At 39.1% G+C, this 27,097-nt stretch overlaps 1 protein-coding gene across 2 annotated transcripts in view; it reads right to left on the minus strand.

Moving 5' to 3' along the window:
* Positions 1–10,918: 10,918 nt before the first annotated feature.
* Ack (activated Cdc42 kinase) overlaps positions 10,919–27,097 on the minus strand; it is a 366,870-nt gene continuing 350,691 nt past the window's right edge. For both annotated transcript variants that reach the window (XM_067139427.2, XM_067139425.2), the window contains one exon: positions 10,919–12,530. In XM_067139427.2, the coding sequence (XP_066995528.1) occupies positions 12,501–12,530 (30 nt within the window). In that variant the 3' untranslated portion in view covers positions 10,919–12,500. The remainder of the gene's footprint in view (positions 12,531–27,097) is intronic.

Here is a 27,097-nt window from a genome sequence, read left to right on the forward strand (position 1 = left end):
AAACGAGTTGGCCGTGCGGTTAGGGGCGCGCAGCTGTGAACTTGAATCCGGCAGATAGTGGGTTCAAACCGCACTGTTGGCAACCCTGCAGATGGTTTTCCATGGTTTCCAATTTTCACACCAGGCAAATGCTGGGGCTGTACCTTAATTAAGGCCATGGCCGCTTCCTTCCCACACCTAGGCCTTTCCTATCCCATCGTCGCCAAAAGACTTATCTGTGTCGGTGCGACATAAAACGAATTGTTAAAAAACAACTTCTGGTTGTTAGTTCAATAACATTTGATCCATCACCATGTACAGAGGGGTAGTTGCCGTTCCAAATTTCTTGCAAAAAATCTGCAAATTAATTTTTTTTTTTGTGGTTTTGGCTGCATAAATTTTTGTAAGCAGCGTATTTTGAAGAAGGGTCATAGAGAAGAGTTTTTAATACAATTATAAATACATCATTGTTTTGCAATAAGCATGTGGCAAAACAGGCAAAACCTTTATTATGAAATCTTCCCCAAGAACAATAATTTTCTCACCAGCAAGAATGGAATGTCATTAGTTACTTAAGATATAATTTTAGAAGATGATTCATTCATAATAATGAAGGACTATTTGCCATTGGGGCTTTATCCCAATTTGAGCCATGCTAATCAAATATCATCAGCTGCTTTGGAATTTAATTATAATTCTGATACCGAACTCTCATTTAAATTTAGAGGAATTTTGAACGTAATGTGCACTGTTCAAATGATGGGCAGCAAAACAGCAGCTATTCCTGTTCACATTACTGAAATAACATGAAACCCTAAATTGAAGCACTTTTGTATTATATGTATCCTAAATGTTTCTCTAGTGCCCCTGCGACCGTCGATGAAAATTGCATTCTTGACATTTGTGTTGTTTCGTTGGAGCAGGTCAATGATATCATTCATAACTGAAAGTTTTCCTGTTTGTGGTTTTATTTTTATGAGTACCATGTCGGCCAAGTCAAAATTGAAAATTAGTACTTTAGTATGACACCGAGGATAGACTCGCTTTGCTAACTACTGAAAAAGAAGTAGTTAAAATTACGACATGAAAAAAGGTAGGTGTGACTGCGCACGTGTGCTTTCATCCTCCTCTATCGTGCCACATGCCTCAGCGCTGTCATGGTTCAAGCGGACCTGAAGTGCTGGCAAGCACTTTAGCCAATCGCTACATTTTTCTTTAATAATTTATAAATATACAGCAAGAAATTTTTGTGCTTTTAAAGACACTGCAAATCTACATGTCAAGAGCGTTTGTCAGAATGCTTTATGATGTTAATCGGTTCAGTGTTCTGTCAAACTCGTGGTCACAAGAATCAGCCTAGTGTTTTATATACTGATAGTAAAAATGTTACTCGTATTTGACACATACTAGGGAGAAATGAGCTCCATAAGTTGAAGACGCTCATTTCTATTAGTCATTAGTCAACATTAGTCATGAAAAAAAAAAAAAAGCCTGCTTCAATACATTTCCAAAACCTCAAAGGGACCAAACAAGAGGGATGCACAAGTTAATCGGCATCCAAGACGAAGAACTAATTGTCAGAAATCGAAATTGGATTGCGGAGATAGCTTTGTCATTCTCCATCATGTTATACATTAGACTCATTTCTATATTAATTTTCAGCAGCCTGTTCTAAGATCCAACAAAATAGGCATGTCGCTAATAGCAGTGTGTAAAATATTAATAATATTATATCTCACACATTGCCAACTAAAGTACTCTACAGTCTAAGAGCTCACCCCGAGTCATAGCTTATCACGGCTATAGGTAGTACGTGAGGAGTGCGGAGTGCCAACAAGAAGGGAAAGAACGAGGCAAGATAGAAAGAGGAAAAGACCAACCTACCAGCCACGAAATAGGTCAAAGTAAGTGAAAAGCAGTGTCTTAAAATCTTCTAATTAAGTGACAACAAATATCGGTATCCAAAGATAAAACCTTTATGCCAAAACTGAGAGGCGGATCGGACTCTGTTAGTGAGGTTAAGTAACAAAACCCACAAATCGCACACCAGAAGAGAAACACACAAAATCGGTGTCAAGTAACAAACTCACAAACTACACACCAGAAGAGAAACATAGAATTTCGTGCCAACGTGAACCGGGATTAAATCACGAAGAATACACAAAGGCAACGCACACACCACACACCATGGCACCCAGTAAAAACAACAATAACGCAAGCAATGAATGCAAAAAAACAATCAAAGAGGAAGAGCAGGTAATCTTGTGTGACGGAAAGTGTACGACAATGTATCACAGAGTGCACGGGCGTCTCCATATCAGCGTATAACGTGTTAAAATCGAAAAAGAACAATTTCTTCTGGTTCCACCACAAGTGTAGAAATCAATTAATCGCATACGGCATGAACACAACGCCACCAGAAAAAGACGAAACAAGATGCGCTATCCTGGAAAATAAGGAATTAAGCTCAGAATTACACAAAGATGTAAACGAAATTAAATCAACGATCGACAACCTCAGCGAATCACTGCTAAGCAAACTAGCACTCATACTGGAAGTGCAAGTGAAACAATCGGAAATAATAACAGACCAGCTGAATGTACTGTGACCCAGCAAACATCAATAGGCAAAGAATCCAGAACTGCGGGCAAGCAACCGTACCCAGAAATAACTCAAAACCAAACACAGGAAGCAAAAAAAAAAGACCACGCCCGTAGCCCGACTCAAAACCGCACTGTTAAAGAGCAAACCAGCAGCATGCTACAAGCAACCACGTACACACAGGATGCCCGCACTGGGTACAAACGTAAACAATACGGTACAGGAACAGGCAAAGGAACTAGCAACCTGAGAGCTGCCGAAAAACTAGCATGGTTCTACGTTGGAAGACTAGACCCCACCACTACAGAGGAAGACATAAAGAACCACCTCGCAGCAAACGGCATAAAGGATGTCCGAGAATTCACACCCTTAAACTCAGAAGGACAGAGCAAAGCCTACAGGCTCACAGTCCCATTATCAAAAAAGGAAACCATGGACGACCCAACCTTCTGGCCTGAGAGGGTAACGTTTCGTCCCTACAAGTTCTAACAGCGAAGCAATCAGCTCGTCCGACAACACCAGCTCAACACACGATTATGACAACCGCGGAGCACCCACCACAGACAGAACCTATACAACAATCCAAATGATTCTATGGAAGGTAGAGGAACTCAAAACACTACTCTCTAGAGATTTAAGCACAAGTTGGGACACATACAACATTGTAATGCTTATACTGTATAGACCCTCACCACAGAGGGAATTGACATACGGGGATTCTACGGCACCCATATCGGTGCAAAACAAGGAAGCAGAGGATGCCCCAGGGGGGGGGGGGGTCAGCTGCTACGTCAAACCACATCTGCAATCAACATGAGCAGTTTTCAAATCACAGTTCACAATGTCACTATCTACCCCAACTCATCAACATAATAATAGCCTACTTCAGCCCAAATATAGACACAGAAACCATCATAGACAGCTTAGGAGGAGCCATTGAAGCATTCAACGACAATAAGCCCCTCATTGTAGCTGGGGACTTCAATTGCCGGATTGACAAAAGAAGCATTAAAATTGATAATGTTATAGACTTCCTAATAGACAACCGTCTGAACCTAGTGAACACAGACGAGTATGCATACATAGGACATAACAGGAAAAGCACTAATGACCTGGTATTCCTCAGCAACCAAGGGAGAGACCAAGTGAAGCAAAGGGTTGAACTCAGCAATCCAATCAGGAAGCACCTACCAGTCAAGACTTCCCTCTGCATAGATATAGACGCACCCATGAAAGCTCCGGAACTACCAACAAGTTTCTTGAGAAGACTAGACATAAACCTATAGGAGGTAAACAAAGGAGCCATACCGGAAATAACGGCAATGACCGAACGGGGAGACACTGACGAAGCCACGACAAAACTACAGCAAATTCTACTGGCCTCAACTATGAAACCAAACACCCAGAGAACGGCCAAGAAATGGTTCGACAAAGAATGCTACATTGCAAGACAGGAAACCCTGGAATACCTCCAAAAACCCAGATCCAGTAGCAACCAACACCATCTAAAAAATACGCTGAGGCGAGGAAAATGTACAAAGAAATACTAAGAATGAAAAAGAGTGACCATGAACTACAAGAAGAGAAGAAGCGGAAGCAGAGGAAAACCCTCCACCGAATCCTGAAAGCAGGCAAGTCAACACAGAAAACTTCTGTAATAAGCCCGCAACGATGGACGGAACACCTCCCGGAACACACTCCACCCACTCACAACCGATGAGGTGTGGAGAATTATCCAAGAATAAAAAGGCAGCAGGCCCGGACGGAGTGCACAACGAGCACATCAAAGCCACGGCGACGGACACTAAGTGTACTGACGCTACTGTTCAACGAATGCCCGTGAAGTAAGATGATCCCAAACATATGGAGAGAGGCCAATCTAATCACATTGTACAAAGGCAAAGGAAACAAGGATGACCTCAGCTCATACTGAGAAATTGCCCTGGGGAGCAATATCTTCAAAATATTCTCAAAGGCCATCCTCACCCACATCAGACCAAGAATAAATGGAAGAGATACCACCCAAACAATATGGATTCATGGATGGCAAATCGACATTGCAAGCCATTAGGAAAGTAACAAACGAAGTAGACACCGCACTAGCACAACCATCTACACCAATTTACACTATATTCATCGACTATCAAAAAGCCTTCGACAGCATAGACAGGAAGATGCTAATAGGAAAACTGGAAGCAACACTAACAAACTTGCAGCATGAAATGGAAATCATAAAAGTTATACTTAATGTAAACTACGTGAAAATCCACGATGAGACAACACTCTCAGCACCTATAACGCAGACCAAAGGGGTACTCCAAGGAGACCCAATGAGCCCGGTATTGTTTAACCTGATGACAGCTGACATCGTAAGTACTATAGGGCCAGCAGGGGTCAATCTTGTAATGTATGCCGACGACATGGCTCTGCTATCAAGAGACCCTACCGAACTCCAGAAGGCAGTCAACAACCTAGAAGAATAGGCAAACAAAAACTCATTGAGCATCAACAGTGGGAAAACGAAAGTGATGAAATTTAGAAGAGGAGGAAGACTGGCAAAGAACGACAATTTCACAAACGGAGAGGACCAGCTTGAAATAGTACCATCATTCAAGTACCTTTGTATCACGCTACAGACCACAGGAGCAACTTTCACACAAAACGTTGAAGAAAGAGCGATAGCAGCAACTAGAGCAATGTTCAAAATCCCCAAGGCTCAGAATCTATCGCTAAGAACGGCCGTGGCATTGTTTAAACTCAAAGTCGCCCCAGAAGCCATGTATGGAATATAAGTAATCTGGCACAAGCTAACCACAGAGAACCTAAAACTGACTGAAAACATCTAAGCCAGATTTCTCAAACGGATCCTCCAACACCCCGGTGGACGAGCCGTTCTTCCTAGAGGACATAAAAACTACCTTTGACCTCCTCGACACTTAAGCACCAGCCACAGTCCTGGAAGAGAGACAACGAAAAGCACAGCAAACTCCCAAAGAATTACGAAATGGAGGCAATGAGAAACGATGAATGGAAGAGGCCGGGCTACATCCAACATTCGCCCGATTCGCCGTCCACGGGTTCCATTGAAAGGTATGTCAAACTGCCTGGATACCACGAGCCAGATGAAGAATATACTTGCCGGTTCTGTGGTGGAAAATGCCCCAGGTACCACCTCATCAACTGCACCGCAAGAACGGTATCCATTGCCGCATTCGCTAAAGACTGGTAAAGTGGAACCACAAAGACTTACAAGCGGACGCGGTATGCTCAACAGTGTGTTGCAACTAGACAAACAAAAGATCTTTCATCACTGTGCTCTGCAATATGCGATCTCAACAGAATGTCGCAAATTAGACAAGCAAATGGCCCCTCACCACTAAGCGTTGCAATATGTGATCGAGGTCGGTCCTAGTCCTAAATGCCCTCTCACAGATGGAACACGAGAAAAGTCGAACACCAATTTACGATCCTACTTGCAAGATGAACACTAGAATAGTCACCCCCGGCTATGATCAGCAAGTGCACTTAGGCCATCTCTCTCTCCCCCACACCTAAAAAGCCACTCCGCATGTAACACAATGGAATGGCCTACTAGCACTATGGTTACCCAAGGGTCCCCTAGGAAAAATGACCACTTAAATGCACTCTAACAAACAGAACAACTAAAAGGCCTAACCTCACTGTGTGTAATGATACGCGACCCCAGAGAGGACTCAACTTAAAGGAGCGCCAAAGAAGTTTCCACAAGCGGAACGGAAGGAGATACCCACTTTAACTGCTAGTATGTTATTCTATGGAATTTAATTACCTATGTAATCTAATTATTGTGTGTATCATCCCTTATGGCCATTGGCTGCAATAATTATTATTATAGCTTATCATGACTTTTGACATACCAGAAAAGGCTTAAAACAGTGAGAATGATATAGAACACTTCTTCAGAAGCTGATCAACGATCGAACCAAGTTAAAAAAAAATTATGGGTCTCGTAAATTTTCAATAAAATGGTTCATACATTTCTAAAATAACGTACAATGCAGTCCTTAAAAGTGGACTTCTCCCTAGAAAAGTGTCTGTTAACAGTGAGTTGAAGATGTACCTATGACAATGATGCTGGGATTTGTGAAAATATGAGTTAAAAAGTGGGAATACCTAACTCCCCCCACCCCCACCCAAATAGAACAACAACAACAACAACAACAACAACAACAACAACAACAACAACAACAACAACAACAAAATCAACACAGATCTTTCAAATGTGATCTACACTTTAACAAAATACTGACTGAGCAGTCTCTGTCATCTTACACAGGGAACAGATGTCTTCAGAATTCTTTAGCAATAAAGCACCCAACTTCTAGAACTGTAGCCATACAGTGTGTCCACAGTCCAAGAATTGCAATGACATGACAATGCAAGTGAAGTGAATTTTTAAAATTGTATTTTGAATATTTACAATTAATAGTTTCCTTAAAGGAAAAACGGTTTTGTTTACATGTATATATTAATTCAGAGAATAACAGACACAAGAGCACAGAAAAACTCTGGTTAATTCTTGAAGTTCCAGAATAATATAAAAAAACTGGCTAATAGTGTGCTGCAAATTTAATAATAATAATAATAATAATAATAATAATAATAATAATAATAATAATAATAATAATGCCCATACATTTTAAAGTTACTGTAAATTCAGAGAGGAAACAATTACTTGCACCACTTAATGAACAGTTATCTAATAATGAACAATAATACACAATTCTAAACAAGATTCTGCAACAGCATATACAACTTGGGATTCTTAGAAAGTGATAAAAAGGGTTTTGATGATAGGATTATTAGTAAAGGATTATTGACAGCACGTTTACATGATCTTAGTGAGTGCAGCATCTTTCTGAAGGGAACACTAAAAATTACAACCTATACAAATACCTTGCATGCCGCTGAGGAACTTAAAAGAAAATATCAGGGTAGAAATTGTAAGACAATAATGGCTTGTTTTCATTATGCATATTTAGGGATTCTGGACAAAGCACTTTGATGTTCCAACACAGAAAATTAATGTAATTCTCACAGATTATTTCAAATGGTTGAAGTTTCTTAAAGTTGAAAGAGGTGAGGATATTAAAAAAAACATTTGGCTATATTGCTTTTAGATACAATCAGCAATATTACAGCTAAAAATATTCACACATCACAGAGTTTATAACACAAATGCCGTTAGCACCAATACAGGTATTTATCCTTATATTACCAGAGATTTCTTTCAGTATGTTTCTAAAATTACTTATGAACTAAAATTGATTTGCATACATTTCTAGAATATGGGATAATTCTCCTATTATGTACATTGGTGATCTTTAAGTCTCAGAACATATTCTGACAAACTTGTACAAAATTTAGTGTAAGTTTGATACAAAAGGTGCATCATTTATGGAGAATCTAGATTACTATTCTTCAGGCATTTTCATAAAAAAAATTCTGGAGGTTGCTGGAGCCACCCTGGGTCACTTTGGGTTCACAATTTTCCTGATGATATTTCTAGCGCAAATTCCAGCCCTGGGATCCACAGAGATTTGAATCTCAGACGTTCAAGTGGAATGTCAACAGCTAAATCACTCAGCTAATTGCACCTCCCTTCCCCCATACTTTTCTGGTATTTTCACATTCCCCAGTAAGGGGAATTTAACAAAAGGACAATGCTTAAATCAAGACTTTTCATTTTACACTTTCCTTAATTTCTCTTCAAAACTAGGCCTATATTATAGAGCATGATTTCACTCATTATCACATTACTTCACGTATGTCAGTGTCATTCAGTGCATCAATCAATCAATCAATCAATCAATCAATCAATCAATCAATCAATCAATCAATCAATCAATCAATCAATCAATCAATCAATCAATACAGAGTTCCAGTTTTTAGAGGCTAGCAAGTGTGCTTTGTTTTCAAATTAGAGGAGAAAATTGTTTTAATTACTTTTGTACATTCCTTTTTGAGATACAGATAAAAGACAATATGCTTCAAAAACTGACAAATGAAAATCTGAAGAGTTTAAGATGGGTGGATAAAGGCTAATGTTTGCCGGGTAAAGTGGCTCAGACGGCTGAGGCACTGACCTTCTGACTCCAACATGACAGGTTCGATCCTGGCTCAGTCCGGTGGTATTTGGAGGTGCTCAAATAAGTCAGCCTCATGTCGGTAGATTTCCTGACATGTAAAAGAACGACAAAATTCCGGCACCTCGGTATCTCCAAAAACCGAAAAAGTAGTTAGTGGGACGTAAAGCCAATAACATTATTAATTAAAGGAAGCATAACTCAAAATTGCATAAAAATTCAGGATTTCACTTTCTACACTTTCAAATTTCCTTACAAAATTAATTCACATATGAGTACTGAAGCACAAATAATGCAAAAACTTGTAACAGATAAGCAAATGTGAAAAAGAGGTGCAAGGTCCGTCGATTTATAAGTTATTACAAATCGGGTCAGGCATGTTAATGGTAACATCTCTAATGCTGGCAATATACAGTACTATAAAAGGAAAAGTGAATGAACTAGGGCTTAAGACAGAGCTGAAGTTAGTGTGTTGCAAAAAATTGGATTCAGTGTTTTGAAGATCAAATTCATATTACCTCCAAAGCTGTTTCTGAACACGAGAGATCAATTAACACTGTTGATATCAGGGATGGCAGGAAAGTTTAATGTCCATCATATATTCATGTCATGTAGGCTATTTTTGGTGCTGTGGAATTGCAGTTTCCTTATACCAAGCCCAAAAAGATTTTTGTATTACCCATGGTAATAAATCTCAAAATGGTAAAATCTCACAATGGTAGAGTTACAGTCCTATTGTGATACAATACCTATAGGTGTGAGAAAATCTCTTCTCCCTCAGCTGCAAAATTTAAATATCCACTGTTTCAAAAGGTACTGGATATTTTTCTTGAAAATATATAACCATTTGAAAGAGAAAACAGCAGGTTAGAACAGAAATCATCTTTCTAGACCGGTGAGCTGCTCATACACAATTTGATTTTAACAGCATACATCTGTTATCTCCACCAGCTAACACAAAATGGTCATCTTAGCACAGATTTGCGTGTATGATTCTTCCACGATTCTTCCTTCGTGAAATTTTGCTAACAGATTTGAGCAATGGAAATGTGAAGGGAACATCAATGTCATGAGCAGTATTACCACAGTATGGATTACTATTTCTTTTCAAAAAAAATTAAGAAACCTTCAATGAAGTGTGGATAGGCTTCGGTAAATGAAGCAGAAAATTCCAGTAAAGAAAATGAAGAATGGAAGGAGCTAAAACAAGGATTCTACACTGATATACTTCAAGGAAAACATACAGATATACACACTGAAACCCACAAATGAACTGATGGATATGCTAGTGCCATTCAACTTTAACCACACAATGCCATAACTTGTTGCCCAACAAACAAAGTGGGGGAATTATCCAGATGTAAATGATGTTCCCTTAAAAAAAAATAATAATAAAAAAATAAAAAATATATATATATATAACATGGCTTAGCTAAAATGATACTGCTCCAAGCCTGAAACAGTGGGAAGTTACTGCCACATCTCTGAATGATTGTATTATGTCAATTTGAGGGGTTTTTCTCAGGCAAAATACACTGAAGGTAAAGTAGGCCCCCAATTTGAATCTCTAGGTGAGGACTACATGAAACAGAGAGGGTGGGCATTCATCACGAAGGTGATGAATGCTGATATTCTGCAAGACAAGGTGTGGAATTTTAGATGTCTGAATTATTGACGCACGCTAGAGTTTCTGAAGATAGCAAGACTGCAGTTTTACAGAATTGTTATTAATACTGTGATCATAGCAATGGGACCTAGAGTTTTAAGTGGAATTTGCACTATAGAGACATGACTTTTCATTTCAAAAATCCCACTGGCATTGGTTGATTCAGATACCAGTGTTGGATTGCATAATCCTTCCAGGAAATGAGGACTCCAGTCACAAATTTGCAGCTGCAAAATGTTGACTAAAGTTGAAGAAATTCGGGACACAATGCAGAGGGCAAAAGAAACACAAGAGCGGACAATCCTACATAAATAATGAATCAAGTAGACAAAGTGCAAGGCAACTAAGGGGGAATGGCTGAAAGAAAAGTTAAAGATGTTAATGTTCGTATGGTTATGTGAAAGGTAGTTGCAGTATACAGACCCAATCAATTAAAATTGAAGAGGTTTTACAGTATGTAAATTTACTCTTCCTATAAATGATAAAGTCAACAGCACTGATGATCCACTAGACCTGCTTCTATGATTTTCTTTTTCTTTTTAGAATTTGCTTTACGTCGCACCGACACACATAGGTCTTATGGAGATGATGGGATAGGAAAGGGCTAGGAGCAGGAAGGAAATGCCATGGCCTTAATTAAGGTAAAGTTCCAGCATCTACCTGGTATGAAAATAGGAAACCATGGAAATTCATCTTCAGGACTGCCGTCAGTGGGATTTGAACCCACTATCTCCTGAATGCAAGCTGACAGCTAAGTGCCCTAAACCACGTGGCCACTTGCTCGGTCTACTTCTATGGATATTTATATCAAACTAATAAACAAACCCTCCACTTCACTAAGTACATATATGAGAATAGCATTTTCACTTGGCAAAATTTAAAAGCATCTGAGCCGGCCCCGCGGTATAGGGGTAGCGTGCCTGCCTCTTATCCGGAGGCCCCAGGTTTGACTCCCGGCCAGGTCAGGGATTTTAACCTGAATCTGAGGGCTGGTTCGAGGTCCACTCAGCCGACGTGATTACAATTGAGGAGCTATCTGACGGTGAGATGGCGGCCCCGGTCCAGAAAGCCAAGAATAATGGCCGAGAGGATCCGCCGTGATGACCACATGACACCTTGTAATCTGCACGCCTTCGGGCTGAGCAGCGGTCGCTTGGTACGCCGTGGCCCTTCAGGGCTGTTGCACCATGGGGTTTTGAAAGCAAGGAGAAGTATTATAATTCTAACATAAAAGAAGCAGCTAACTAGTTATATGAATCATCACTAGACGCATAGGTAAATCTAGAATGAGTCATACTTGATGAAGAGCTTCATATTTTGGTAAATGAAATGGAAAATAAAATATACCTGCATACTATACAGCAAGTTATAAATTTATTTGCGACACTAATTTTTTAAAAATTATGTCAAAACTAAAAACAACAACAGAGTTATTTATAAACAAAACAGCTAAACACTGGACTAATGAAGAATGACTCTACTTCTTACTAGAGGCTAAGTTAAAAAAAAAAAAAAGAGAGAATGATGCATGCATCATCATCTTAATAAAGAAGACCAGAACAATAACTTTGAAGATAATACTCAATACGCATTAAGTAGGGCAGTCATAGTTTAATGTGTACTGTACCTATAAAACGAATGCACCTAGTATTGTGACTTAATCGCCAAATTGTAATAGCAAAATGGCAACCCTAATCGAAGACCACAATAGTGGCACAGCACCTACAGCACTTTATTCCTATGAAATGTCCATGACATCTCACAATACACTTCTATATACATCATGGAAGAAATAGCTTTATCACAAGATAAGAGCATTGAAAGTATAAACAGAGACAGATATCAACAGACAACATCCACTTTTCTCTGCACAATAAAATGAAGACTGCGAAGACACAGTTGTATTATAAAAATGTATACTTTGTATATTTTATAATAATATTTATATAAAAACAAAAATAATGCTCTCAATTAATAATTGCCAACAATATAGACCTTAACAGCCTAAAAAAGGACACAATATCAATATAACTATGGTACGTGCCAACAAAGGCAACTACCTACTGAGCTCATCCATAACCATAGATGCAGCTGATGCTATGTTCCAATCACACTTCATAAGAGCCAGCTCACACTGTTGTCTTGAAGCGAGACCCAATCTGCAATAAAAAATATTTTGTTAATGATTAGTTACAAACACTAAAAATATTAGTTATTTAATATTGATATTTACACTAAAGACAAAATTAAGTTTCTTCAAACACATTTAGCCAAAACTGGAGGAAAAAAGTCTGTCAAAGAATTTGTCACCAAAGCAGATCTACTAGACCTGCTATGTGACAATGTATAACTGTGATACACTCCAGAAAACAAAATACGTATGTAGCAGTCAAAACTATACAATACATTGATAAACATTGTGCGTTTCTGTAGTTGTTGGTAGCGTAATGTGTTGCAAGCAGATAAAGATATGCATTAATTTTAATATCGTGTGGCTATTTCTAGCCGAGTGCAGCCCTTGTAAGGCAGACCCTCCGATGAGGGTGGGCGGCATCTGCCATTTGTAGGTAACTGCGTGTTATTGTGGTGGAGGATAGTGTTATGTGTGGTGTGTGAGTTGCAGGGATGTTGGGGACAGCACAAACACCCAGCCCCCGGACCATTGGAATTAACCAATTAAGGTTAAAATCCCCGACCCGGCCGGGAATCGAACCCGGGACCCTCTGAACCGAAGGCCAGTACGCTGACCGTTCGGCCAACGAGTCGGACAAGATATGCATTGAGACGAACACAAATGATACTTCCCAGGCTAGAGGAATTAACAATACACAGTTAAAATCTCCAACCCGGGTGGGAACCAAGGGCTAGTACAATGACTATTTAGTCAAGGAACCAGACCCATCATACACAATCTATGAGTTATATCTTTACTCTGATCAGAATTTTAAAAACTTGACATTTGAATCAGCCATGTCCGTCCAACTGCTGACAATGTTAATCTTATCACCAAGGAATTCTTTGTAATAAAGGGAGCAGGAATAGTAAATCCTGATCTTCCATGCCTCATACATTTTCCTCGTAGTAGACAGGTTACCAATTCTGACACCGGAACGTAATGTCTGTCCCAAAGTGGGTCATCAGTAGATGTATGCACGATGTATGACCTAGGGGAATTGCCTAGTCAAGTGGAACAGCCTCCTGTGCCTGAATATTGGTGGGGAGGAGCTGGAGAGTTAGATAACTTTCTATTTTATCTCATACTTCCTCTGGATAAAAAACACACACACTACTCCATAATGGTATTTGTCATATATCTTACGATTAAGCAGTTATCAGATATCCCCTTTATCCTTTTTCTATAATCTATACTTTATTATTCCTTCCCATACTATGTGAACAGATCTTCAAAAAATACAGGTTTTATTACAAAGGAGATTACATACAGAAAACAAAAACACTTGTTCCTACCAAAGAGATCCAAGCAGTACAATTAAAGTTCTGAGATACACACTGGTGCTGCCACAGTATTTAAGCTACTCGATCCATGATATGGAAGTGTTTACAGAATGGATTGTTTACAAACTGAATGGAACAGAGCAGAACAGTCTTCACTATTGTCTGTGGCCAAATCATTCCAGCACTGGAACTTGGCAGAGGTAGATTGCAAGTGTAGCACTGTTCCCAAAAAGTTAGAATCTGTGCTGGTTTTAATTTGAACAAGCATTTCATGCAATAGCATTGCTTTTAACTGCAACATTCAGTCTGGTTAAATATATTCCGATAAGAATACTGATGTCAGTATGAGGAGTACCAATAATGCTCCCATGAAACTTAAATGCAGCAAAATTTTGCAACAGTACTCTTCTAATAACAAGGACATTACACAAGGCTGCTTACTACATTTCCACCTAACTGAATCCCTCCCTGCCATTTTATACCTTTCAGCAGATGATCCATGTAAACTAAGACCAGCAGAGGTGAAAGATTACAGCCTTGTCTAACCCCTACAAGTACCCTGAACCAAGAATTCACTCTACCATCAATTCTCACTGAAGCCCAATTTTCAACATAAATGCCTTTGATTGATTTTCATAATCTACCTTCAATTCCATAGTCCCCTAGTATGGCGAACATCTCTTCCCTCGGTACCCTATCACATGCTTTCTCTAGATCTACGAAACATAAACACAGCTGTCTATTCCTCTCCTAATATTTTTCAGTTACCTAATGCATACTGAAAATCTGATCCTGAAAGCCCCTCTGTGGTCTGAAACCACACTGGTTTTTATCCAACTTCTTCTCAACCACTGATCGCACTCTCCCTTCCAAGATGCCAGTGAATACTTTGCCTGGTATATTAATCAATGAGATACCTTGATAGTTGTTGCAATCTTTCCTGCTCTCTTGCTTATAGATAGGTGGAATTACTGCTTTTGTCCAATCTGAAGGTACCTTACCAAAACGCCAGGCTAATCTTACTACTCTATGAAGCCATTTCATCCCTGCTTTCCCACTATACTTCACCATTTCAGGTCTAATTTCATCTATTCCTGCTGCTTTATGATAATGGAGTTTATTTACCATCCTTTCCACTTCAAGCATGATTTCACCAACATCATTTTCCTTTTACGTTGAGAAGATGTTCAAAATATTCCCTCCACCTCTGCAGTGATTCCCTGGGATCTCAAAACACTGTTCATTTCCTTTTTCCCTCCCTTCCTAAGATTCTTTATTACTGCCCAGAAAGGTTTCCCTGCAGCTTGACCAAGCCTTTCCAGGTTATTACCAAAATCTTCCCACAACTTGTTTCTGGATTCAACAACTATTTGTTTTGCTCTGTTTCTTTCAACTGCGTACAATTCCCTGTCTACCTTGGCCCTTGTTTGGAGCCATTTCTGATAAGCCTTCTTTTTACGTTTACAAGCTGCTCTCACCTCTTGTAGAAGTAATGTATTTTAAATACTGTAGTTATATCAAAGCATTAAAAAAAATAGGATGATTCAAAATCAGAACTGGTTTAAGGAATGTTTACCATTGCTTTTACTGCATAAAAAAACTTGTTGTTTTATGCAACTGTTGATCATAGCCATGAGACCCCCAGTTTTACGTGAAACTCGATATATAGAGAAATGACTCTCGCTCCTTTTGACTGTAATGGATAACAGCAGCAACAGGTAGAATACAAGAATGAACATCATGCTATTTGCTGATGATTATGTAATGTGGGGAAAGGATCAGGGAAGTATCCAACATCAGTGATGTAATGAATGGGATGGCTGAATGAAATATATAAATAATTGGGGGAAGGGGGGCAATACAATGCTAATGAGTAATGACCAAGTGGAGAGCAAGAAGGAAAAGGAGGAATAAAATCAAAGAAAAAGATAATGAAAATGAGAAGAACTTTACAAGTAATAATGAAGTGAATTAATGAAGAATTCAAGACTGAATATGGAATTAATGCAAAGATAAATTCAGAAGTCTTTTCTATCACAGGGTACTGAATCTGCTTTGGATCTATGATGTGCCAATGAAGGCTAAAGAAATAATCTAATATACACAGCATATTACTCTCCTATAATGACACATGTGGACAAGACCTAGCCAGTAATGATGTGGGACAGATATAAAGAGAGAATTTCTGACACAAGTATGCTACAGAAGGTAGATTACATGCAGCAGATAGAGGAGAGGCATACACGGAAGAGAGTGACAAAATTGATAAGACGTATACCAAGATAGTTTAGAAATTATGAAGAATGTTTATCAGAACAATGAGAGGAAAGAATAGTTGAGAAAGAGTCAGATTATCAAACCTGGACTGGGATGGATGATGAAGGGGTGGGAAAGGGAGAGTTTAAGAGAACAATGTGTCTCCATTTGAATGAGCCTTGATAATGTGAAATGGAAAGAAATAATATACAGTATACTGATGGATATTGGCATTCATAAATAAGACTTAAGGGGAGTATCAATGATGAACATATAAATTTAGAGCTTAATTTATTTTTTAACTTACCATAATTCCTCCTGTCTTAATCCTAATGACATCAAAAACTATCTAAGAAAGAAATCTTAAATTCCAAAAATGTGGTGTGTTTATTTCCCATCTACTTTCAACAACAACATTGATTTCAATCCAAAATTTCATGATGATGCCAACAAAGAAAATTATTTTACTGTATGTTTAGGAGCAAAGATCTGATTAATGACAGAAGAGTGAACTTATGAAAATTTTAATTCTAAGGTTGTGAAATTGGCATAATGGATGGAAATGATTAAGTTTATAACTAAACTAATCAACTAACCACAATAACAGATATAGTAATCAATGCATAAGATTATGCATGTGTCTAACCTCGCCAATAATTTATCCAGGAAAAAAGTATATAATGTTTGTCTGCCTTTCACCATAATAATCAATCCTGTTGGGACTCCTACCTGTCTTTCTTTAGTCTAGGGTTCAATACACACAGGAACAGGTTTCCTTCCCTTGTTGTATCCTGGAGCAACTTTGCCTCTGTGAGTCCCAGCGGGATTGATTATTATGGTGAAAGGCAGACAAACATGTTTTAAGGTCACGATGAAATCTCTCGACGAGGTTTGGCTGAGGGTGGTGGGGGCTGAGACAGATGTGTTTAATTCCCCAAGAGAAACACATGTTTTGGAAATTAGCACAAGTAAAAACAGAAGAATTGTCTGATATTAAAGTCTTGGGAGGGCCAAAGATGTCGAACATATGTTTAGTTAACATATTTGTAGTGCCATTGGAATTAATCGTACGAACAGGAAAAACCGAACGAAATTGGAGAAACCATCAATGACACGATAATATACCGATGTTCCCATTTTGGGATTTTGTTAACGGCCCGCAAAAGTCGAACAGTTTCTCCCCACGGGAATTAGCAATATTGGCGGTGTGAAAGCCAACTTGACCCTTTTGAACAGGCTTACTTTTTGACAATCGTCACATGCCTTAACATGTTAGAAAACATCCTCCTTTAAATTCGGCCAGTAACAGATCCTTGCGATTTTATGGAAGGTTTTAAGTTGCCCAAGATGAGCACCCAAATGAGAATCATGATGATAATTTAAAATCTTAGATCTTAAGGCATGGGGAACGAATATCTTTCAAGTTTTGTTACGGGGACTCATACGACATAACAGACCTTTCTTTATCTTGAAAGATTCCCAATCCTGTTCATTGCTAGAGATTCTACCCATTATATGAACACATTCATCATCCTTCTTTTGAAATTCAGTCAGATCTGTAAAGCTGAAGGGGTCATTTTGAAGAATACAGACAGGAAGATGAGCATTGGAACTACATCCGATGTCACAATCGGGTGTTTCTACGCCTTCAAACATACGTGATAAACAATCATCAACAATCCTGTCATTGCCTCTCACACGTACCACAGTGAACTTACAAGACGATAAGCGAAGAATCCAACGAATTGTCCTTCCTAGATTTTTGATATTAGCGCTCATCCAGGATAGCACTTGGTTATCCGTGTGAAGCCAAAAATGACTATTCTAGGTACGAGTGGAAATTTTTGACGCCTAGGACAACAGCCAAGCATTCCTTTTCGTATGTAGTGTGCTGTGGGAAGTCTTCCCCGGCCCCTTGTATTTTATTCAGGCTGGCCAGGCTATAATGTTATGTGTAACTTTATATTTGTAACCGTTTTCTTGTATAAGTATATATGTTTATGTATTCATTTCCAGCCTGCCTTCCTTCCCTTAATAAAGTGTCATTCTTTGATTATTAACTATGGCTCCAGGGGAAGTGGATTTCTTCCACTCCGGAGCGTTACCCCTCTTCTCGTGCCTCCATGTCTTTGGGCTACTTCCCTGCCCCTCTCGGGGGATCCAATCATTGTTGACTCACTCGGCACGTTGCCCCTTGGGCAAGGTCACGGTTGACCGAACTGAGAGAGACCATTCTGCTTCTCGTGCCTGAAGGCGACACACTACGGGTCGGTGCCGTGTGAGGGTAGAACTAGGTTCTACTGACATGGAGATAGGAGTTGAAATTTCTATAGTTCCCCAATGTCTTACCAAGTAAGAAGGGGTATGAGGTGGTTCGACTTTCTTAATGAAAATCAAGGTGTTAGGTTTACACAAAAACTCATTTGTAACTATCCTCTGTAAAAGTCTAGTTGGTGCATTTACGTAGAGCTAATGTTTGTTATTTCTTGTACTGTGTTGCACTTCTGCCGTGACAGTTGTTCGATGAGGCATGTCGTATCCCTTTTATGGGGATGATTAAATTGTAAAGTTCCTGAATATGAATTGTAAAGCCACAGGTAATGTTATTTGAGGTTCCTTATGATGAAGTGGCAAGCTTTAACGCACCTTTGTATAATGCCAAGTAAAGTGGGCGACGCCTAGCCTAGTCGCATCTGTTGGAAACTAGAAGAGTTTCTCTGCAGTTCTAAGAGCTGGTTAGATGATGTTACTGTAATCTCGTGCTTACCTCAAGTGTAATAGTTAATTAGATTGTTAGCCAGGTTATTTTCTGGAATTACCTGTTTGTAATTGGCAATTACATGAAGTGGGATACCCTCCTATTTAAGCTTGTATTAACTGTTTTTTTAATTACCTGGGCTGGTTCCCTGGGTTACCTTGTGTGACATTTGTAAATTATGTATTATATTATATATTGGATAACCCTTTCAGACCGTGTACGCACAATTGTGCGGGTTTGTATTTTATTTATGTCTGAGCTTATTTGTTGTTTTCTTGGCGCTAGACTGGACTGCAGTGCTTGTGCGGGGCACGTAGCATGTACTTCAGTTGCTTTTATTTAGGTCTTGACCACAGGGGGCAGGAAGAAGAGTTTAAAAATACAGTTCATCGGCAAGATGGTGGGAAGCAGTAATGCCTAAAGTAAATATTTATTTATTTATTTATTTATTTATTTATTTATTTATTTATTTATTTATTTATTTATTGCATTCATATTAATCTAGAAGCTCTACTGAATATCAGAATATAATCAATTAAGTGTGTAAATTGTTTAGCGAATGTAAATTGCGAACTTACAACATCATACGTAATACCATGAGGTTTTGAATGTTGATACACACATGTGTGCACGCTAGGTTTCCCCACAGGCAATACATGCAAGAGTGCTGGGTGCTGCGACCAAAAGGACTACGAAAGCAGAACTCGTACTCTAAGTGAGAAATGTAATGTATAAGATTTTAATTGTTTAAAATCGTTCCACACTGTAAAATAGAACATTTGATCATGTACATGTGTATATTCACATGTACTGAGCTGAATTATTTTATTTTTTTATTTTTTGTAAGTAGTGAATTAAGTTCCGACATGCACACTTGTGTGGGTTCTGTTCTTCAGTTGAAAGTTCTCATTTTGTAAAATAAACTGTAAAAACATGTATTTGAGAGCATTTTAGTTTTTGACGTACAAACGCAAATTTACACCTCCAGTTTTCTTTCAGATCCGACGACAAGGCGCTGCTGCCAAAAGGGCAGTAAAAGCAAAACTAGTCTACAGTGTAGAAAATGTAATATTTACTTGCGTTTTATCAAAGATTTAATTGTTTTAAATTATTCCCCACTGTAAAATAGAACATTTGATCATGTACATATGTATATTCACATGGATTGAGGTAATTTTTTTTGTTTGTAAATAGTGAATTAAGTCCTGACACGCACAATTGTGTGGGTGGTTTTTCTCAGATGTTAATTTTTATTTTGTAGAAAAACTAAAAATATATCTATTGAAGATCATTTTAGTCGGTTTTTGACGTACAAACAAAAATTCACACCACCAGTTTTCTTTCAGGTCTTAAAGGGATAAAGAGTCTGACAGAGTTTATGATTAACATGCGAAGCAATGTTGTCCTCAAAACAATGCAAATTTAAATCATTTATATAATAAAGTTTTGGCACTATGTTTCGAGTGCTTATCTGTCCAGCCCCATAGGCCCACCACTTCCTTCTCTTTCGCTACGCTTGCCATATGTTGGCACATGTAGAATACCTGACTTCAGAGTCGCACAACATCTTACTGAAGTACGTGATAGGTGCCAAACTGTTATCCTCTATCCTTTGATTTAGTACGGCAGAGACTGCAGTGTCACTGGCATCACATTGAAGAACAAAGTCACTGTTAAAATCAGGACTGTGCAACATGGGAGCTTGACAAAGAGCATCTTTAAGCTTACAAAAGGCTTGTTCTCGAGTGTCACCCCAACAGAAACAAGTTTTTTTCCTCTTTAACAGGTTTAACAGAGCCAAAATATCGGAAATATTGGGGATGAATCTGCTATAGAATCCCACCATGCCAAGAAACCTTGGACACCCCGGAGATTTTTAGGTCTGGGAAACTCACGAATACTCTTTACTCTCTCTGGATTTATGGAGATGTCAGTGCTGGAGACAGTGTGCCCTAAGAATTTGATCTGCCTAAAACACAAGGATACTTTCTCAGGGTTGACAGTGAACCCAGGTTTCTTCAGTCTAGTGAGGAACTCGCAAAGATGAGTGATGTGTTTCTAAAATGTGTCAGAAAAAAAAATCACGTCATCGTCCAAATAAGCAAACAGACAGGAAAACTTTAGATCACCAAAGACTGAATCAAATATGCGGCTCAGCGCCTGACCACCTACAGAAATGCCTATGGATAATTTGTTAAACTGATACAAGCCGAAAGGTGTGGCAAAGGCTGTGAATTCATGGCAACTAGGATCGAGAGGTATCTGAAAATACGCTAAATTGAAGTCAAAAATAAAATAGAATTGGGCTTTCACAAAGGACTGTAAAATGGACTAGATAGTGGGAAGAGGAAAACTATGGAACACAACATGGAGATTCGAAGATCTATAATCTATCACAAGACAAGGTTGGCCGTCTTTCTTGGGGATTAAGAAAGTGGGGCTGCTAAAAGAAGACTTCTAGTGTCTTTTCTAACAACTCATTGATACATTTCCTCATGGCAGCGAGTTTGGGAGGGGAACAGCTGAAAGGGGGATGTCAGACTTTTTAGCGCACCCCAGTTATGCAGTAAGCACATCACAAAATTCTCCAAGAAGATTGTTCAGTACGAGGGCTTGGTTTTCAGACAGATCAGATCGATCAATAAGGGGATTACAGTTTGACAGAATGCATAAATATTTTGTTTCCAGAAGGATTTTCAAAAGGGAAACTTTCAATGGATCTAAAATGAAAGGCAAAGGATCGACTGATGAAATCGAGAGACAACCCAGTGGCTAGCATGAAATCAGAATCTAGAACGAGAGGAACAGTCAACTCAACTCTGGGACAACATTGAAATTACAGTCCCAGGAGAAATTATAAATATTCATATGAATTCTGACACACTTTATAGGATGCACGCGATGACCATTGGCAGACATGCTGTATAAGTTTCGGAGCAATCACTATCTCGAAGGTACTTTAAGATCATTCCATCTACAAAAGACTGATTTACGAAGGAACTACAAGATCCAGTGTCTAGTAGGGTGTATACTGAGCATGAACCAGAAAGAACTTTGGCCCAGGGTGAGGCCGAAGGAAGTCGTCAAATTCTATGATTTAAACAAGTTTTTATGGCATCAACGGTGGGTGGTTACGTTGGTGCGAAGTAATTTTCCCCGATTTGCATAGCACCGTGGACAGATGCTGAGATGAACACCAGTCTAGCTGCATTGACTGCACTTTACAGGAGACTTGGAGTTACAACGTCTAAAATCATGTTCATCGTTCCCACAGTTCCAACACTTGACCGAATTCGCCACCTTATGACGAGATACATTCCGACTCAGAAGGGCATTACCGGTATGATTTGAGGAACGAGGTGATTCAAGGTGATCAACATACCTATCAAGTATATTGCACACGGGTAGGCGACCTAGCGAAGGAGACAGATTTGGACACGATACGGCAAGCAGTGTCAGGAAAAGAGCAACCGGCAGGAGGGGGAGGATGTTGATATAGATTGTTCAGGTGAAGTGTTGACTCGAATTCACGACCAAGACTGATTATGTTGTCAACGCAATTTACCTCAGACTTCTTTATGAACAACTTGTACTGAGGAGCTAAATTACAGTAGAAAGTGTTGAAGATTTCCGCTTCGTAGGTGCTTACATCAAGGTGATTAAATAAGGTTAGAATACCAGTAGCGTATTCTTCGATAGGTTCTTCCTGACCTTGCGTTCCCCTAAGTATCTCTTGCTTAAGGATAAAGTCCATATCATATAGGCCAAACCTATTCTTAAGCTTTTTTGCGAAATCAGCCCAGCATCGAATTTTAATCTGTACAACCAAAACCATTTACTGACACAATGGGAACAAACAGAACTGGGGACATTGAGGTACATGCCGCTATGTCTTCAACCCTTCCCAAGAACTCTACGACAAAGTCCGTTTTCCTCTCCAAAGAATTTTAGGTCCCATTTATGAACTATGTCCAAAGCAGGACAGATGGGATGACCTACTTGCAACAGAATGGGAAATCTGCTATAACTGTTAACCTCGACATCAGCATTGCTACGATTTGCACTGGATTGAGGGGAAGCGCAATCATTTGACATATCATTATTCTTATGTGGTTCAACATTGGGAGGACTACTGGGTATCATTTCACTTTCATTCTCCATAGTTCACAGATACAAGGACGGTTTGAAAAGTTCTCGGAATCACCGCTAGATGTCAGTGCTAGAGCAACGAGTTTCCCACGCAATAATCACACATCCTTTGTGAGTGAACACGTGGCGCGTCAGTGCTCTAGCTGCAGGAGTGTGGTAGTGACGACACTTTGTTGTTGTTCCCACGTAGTGATCTGTGACAATGGAAAAAACTGAGATTCGAGCAGTGATTAAATACTTTGTAAAGAAAGGTATGAAAGCAAAGGAAATTCATGCCGACTTTCAGAACACACTGGGGGACTCTGCTCCTTCATTTTCAATTGTTGCCAAGTGGACCAGCGAGTTTAAATTTGGTCAGAAGAGCTTGGATGATGATCCGTGTAGTGGGCGGCCAAAAAGTGTTACAACACCAGAATTTATTGCAAAAGTGCATAAAATGGTCATGGAGGATCGTCGACTGAAAGTGCAGGAGATTGCTGAAGCTGTAGGGATGTTTTCTGAATGGGTATATTATATTTTAACCGAAGAATTGGGTATGAAAAAATTATCCGCAAGATGGGTGCCGCGGCTCTTGACATTGGACAATAAACGCACCAGATTGGAAATGTCCGAACAAAGTCTGGCCCGTTTTCAGTGCAACCAACAGGATTTCTTGTGCCGGTTTGTGACTACAGATGAAACTTGGGTCCACTACTATACCCCAGAGACAAAACAGCATTCAAAGCAGTGGAAACATGCTGATTCACCACCACCCAAAGAAAGCAAAGGCAGTGCATTTAGCGGGAAAGGTCATGGCCTCAGTTTTCTGGGATCCAAAAGGCATTCTGCTGATAGATTATCTTCCTACTGGCCAAACAATTATGGGGCAATACTATGCAAACCTCCTAGACCAACTACAGGAAATGATACACAAAACAAGGCCTGGTTTGGCAAGGAAAAGGTCATCTTTCATCAGGACAATGCTCCGCCACACACAAGTGTTATTGCCATGGCAAAACTTCATGAACTGGGGTACGAATTGTTGCCACATCCACCTTATTCACCTGATTTGGCACCATCCGACTTTCATCTAATCCCCAAGCTGAAAATTTTCCTCGGTGGACGGAGATTTTCTACAAGGGAAGAATTGACAGCCGAACTGGAGAGGTATTTTGCAGGCCTGGAGGAATCTCATTTTTGAGATGGGATCAAGGCATTGGAACATCGCTGGACCAAATGCATTAGTCTACAGGGAGACTATGTTGAAAAATAAAAGCAGTTCCACCGAGGTAAGATACTTAATTCTAGTACATTCCGAGAACTTTTCAAACCACCTACGTAAAGCAAGCGGGGCAATATGAGGTGAATATCGCAAAACAATAATCGAAACCAAAATAAGAGCATGAAGGTTACATGCAGGATGTAACAAAAATACATACAGAGAAATTATGTTGGTTGGAAGTACACGAATCACAGATGACGACGTGCAAACACTACGTGAGGGAAATCTGGGTTATAAACGATTTCAGCTCTGCTTCACCAAAATTCAATCTTTCAATGAAACATTTTGACCGAACCACGCTCTGCATGCTATTTATACTACCTACCACTTTTGGATCGGTCGAAACTGGCTAAGAACTGCCAAGAGCTTAATCCGGGCATCTTAGACTAATGAACAAAGTGTAAAAGGTATGTCCCCCAAAGCAGAGAGATAATAACGTAGAGCAGAGGTCAATTTAAATGACTTAAGTTTATTAACATAAAAGCAGAAGGAAACGGTCTGAAGATTAGCATTAAAAAACAAACTAATGGGGATACAGGGAGTCAAATATTCACATACATAACATGCAATGATACTCCAACCACAATAAAAATGACTTGACTTATCAATCTGTTTCCTTTGTACCTTGCACCGCCACAACAGAGATATCGTGTACTGCGATACAAATTTTTTTTTTTTTTTTAACCAGACAGTGACAACAGGATTAAAACATGATTCAAAGTATTCCTTTCTCAAAAAGGACCATTAGCTATCTCTAGGTGAAAGTAACAGCTTTCACGCAATAAAATCTAGCAGCTCTCTAGATAACGTCAAAGTTTCATAAAATATGGCTTCCAACAATCCCCATAGAGACTACATCCCCATAAATCAAAGACGCCAGTGAACCAAGACTGGCAGAAAAGTAAAGAAATATGGAATTCAAGAAGATAAGAAAGGGGTTGACATAGTTACAGAAATATGTGAACATGAGTCAGGAAGCAAGTAAAATGAGAGCAAAACCCCGAAATAAACATATTAATCAGCTGAGGAAACCGGAAACAATGGCGAGATAAAATAATAATGACAAAAACAAATAACAAGATACTGAAAAGTAACACAGGTCGGATAACCACTCCACGCTCACACACACTCACACCAAACACATGAAACAGAGGGTATAAAAGTATAATAAGACATGTTACGACAAGAATCGTAACAGCATGACATGATTCAGTCAATGGCTCATGAGCTTGACCTGAGAGAACAGATCAGAAACCTGTGTCGCCGCAAAGAGGCCTGGGCTCGCCCAGTCTAAACACATAACATAAATAACTTACACACTACATAACATGTATTCATATTGTACATCTAGGCGAACATGAAGCGTACAGTATCAGTGTTAAATCACAATGCAGAACATAAGCTCGAACCAAAACGTCGAAGATACAGAGAAATAAAAGTTCTCCAACCAAAACAAGCAAACCCATCACACACACTTATAATTGTATCGGTGCCACCTTTCGTTCTTTGCAGGAACAAGTACACATAAGCAGATATGAAGCAGAAAGGAAGGACAGTGAAATAAGCCTGCAGCAAAATTATAAAAGAATAATACACTAAACAAGGTATCTCTCTGTAAACTAACTAGCGTAACTATGGCAAGCTGAGAATGACTGGAACAAACATCACCCACAGAAAGGTAAGTAGATTAAATACTTCAAAACTGAAATAGTCATATACACAACTCTAAACTTTGGGAGCCATTTAAGATAATGTTTAAATCATTTAAAGTACCATCTGTACGAGATGAAAGCCACCTTGCCGACCAACGTCACCATCTTTTCTCAAAACTTATTACAGTCAGACGACCAGCGATAAATCAAATCAAAGTAAGAGAGAAGGAAATGCTTTGGCAATTCTCCATTACATGAGGTGCCATCTGTCGAATCGGGACAAACTACACATCAAGTCTGGCATAGAAAATACTAAGCAGCCATAATAGACTGACCTATGATATCACAAAGAATGTGATATCTGTAAAATACAAAAGCAAGATACGGTGGTAACGAGGTGCAGCCCAGTGCTTAGGTTGATGAGCAAAATTTAACTCTAGCAGTATGCCTCTTCACGCAGTTCACAACATGGTATCTCACACGTTCCTGCATAATTCAAATACACACTCTGCATTCGGCATATGAAACAATTTTTTTTTTTTTTAAACAAACTCGATGGTTAAAATCGTGAGTTGCAAATCTCATGACCATGTCACTGTTCAGTCTGACTTCAGCCAATCTGCAGTAGTCATGGCATCCATGGCATAGCTTTCCCATATTTCCCCTCTTCGTTCCATGTAGCTTCATTTGTAGCTGGTTAAATTAAGTTCTAGATGGCAACTTAAGTTTGAAACTTTCGTGAGTATAAGTTCTCTTGTGAGCTCGTATCACAGTTTGGATGGAGTAAATTCAGAAAGGCACAGTAGTTTTTTCATGTTAATTGGCTTCATATTTTGTATGCCTTGTACATTCAGTTTGGAAAAGCAGTCCCATAGTGGTTCCAACCCACATGTAGTTATCGATGAGATTGGCATGGATTAATTTCACTGCTACGTCAATCAAGAGTTTACTTACCACAGAGATGTCATTCATCACTATTACAGTTGCTGTCACAATCTTTAATGAGCCGTATACAGATAATTCCTGATATTTGCAGCACGATAGCTGGATATTTAAACCTGTTAAGGATTTGTAGAGATTCTCATAGCATAATGCTGTAACGCTTGTACGCTGATAAGCAAAAGTAATGTAACACTTGGATTTTTTGAGTAATGTACATTTAATGCACATTAATGTTCCATTTTTATGTACAGT

The sequence above is a fragment of the Anabrus simplex genome, chromosome 2, assembly GCF_040414725.1.
Source record: "Anabrus simplex isolate iqAnaSimp1 chromosome 2, ASM4041472v1, whole genome shotgun sequence".
Lineage (NCBI taxonomy): Eukaryota > Metazoa > Arthropoda > Insecta > Orthoptera > Tettigoniidae > Anabrus > Anabrus simplex.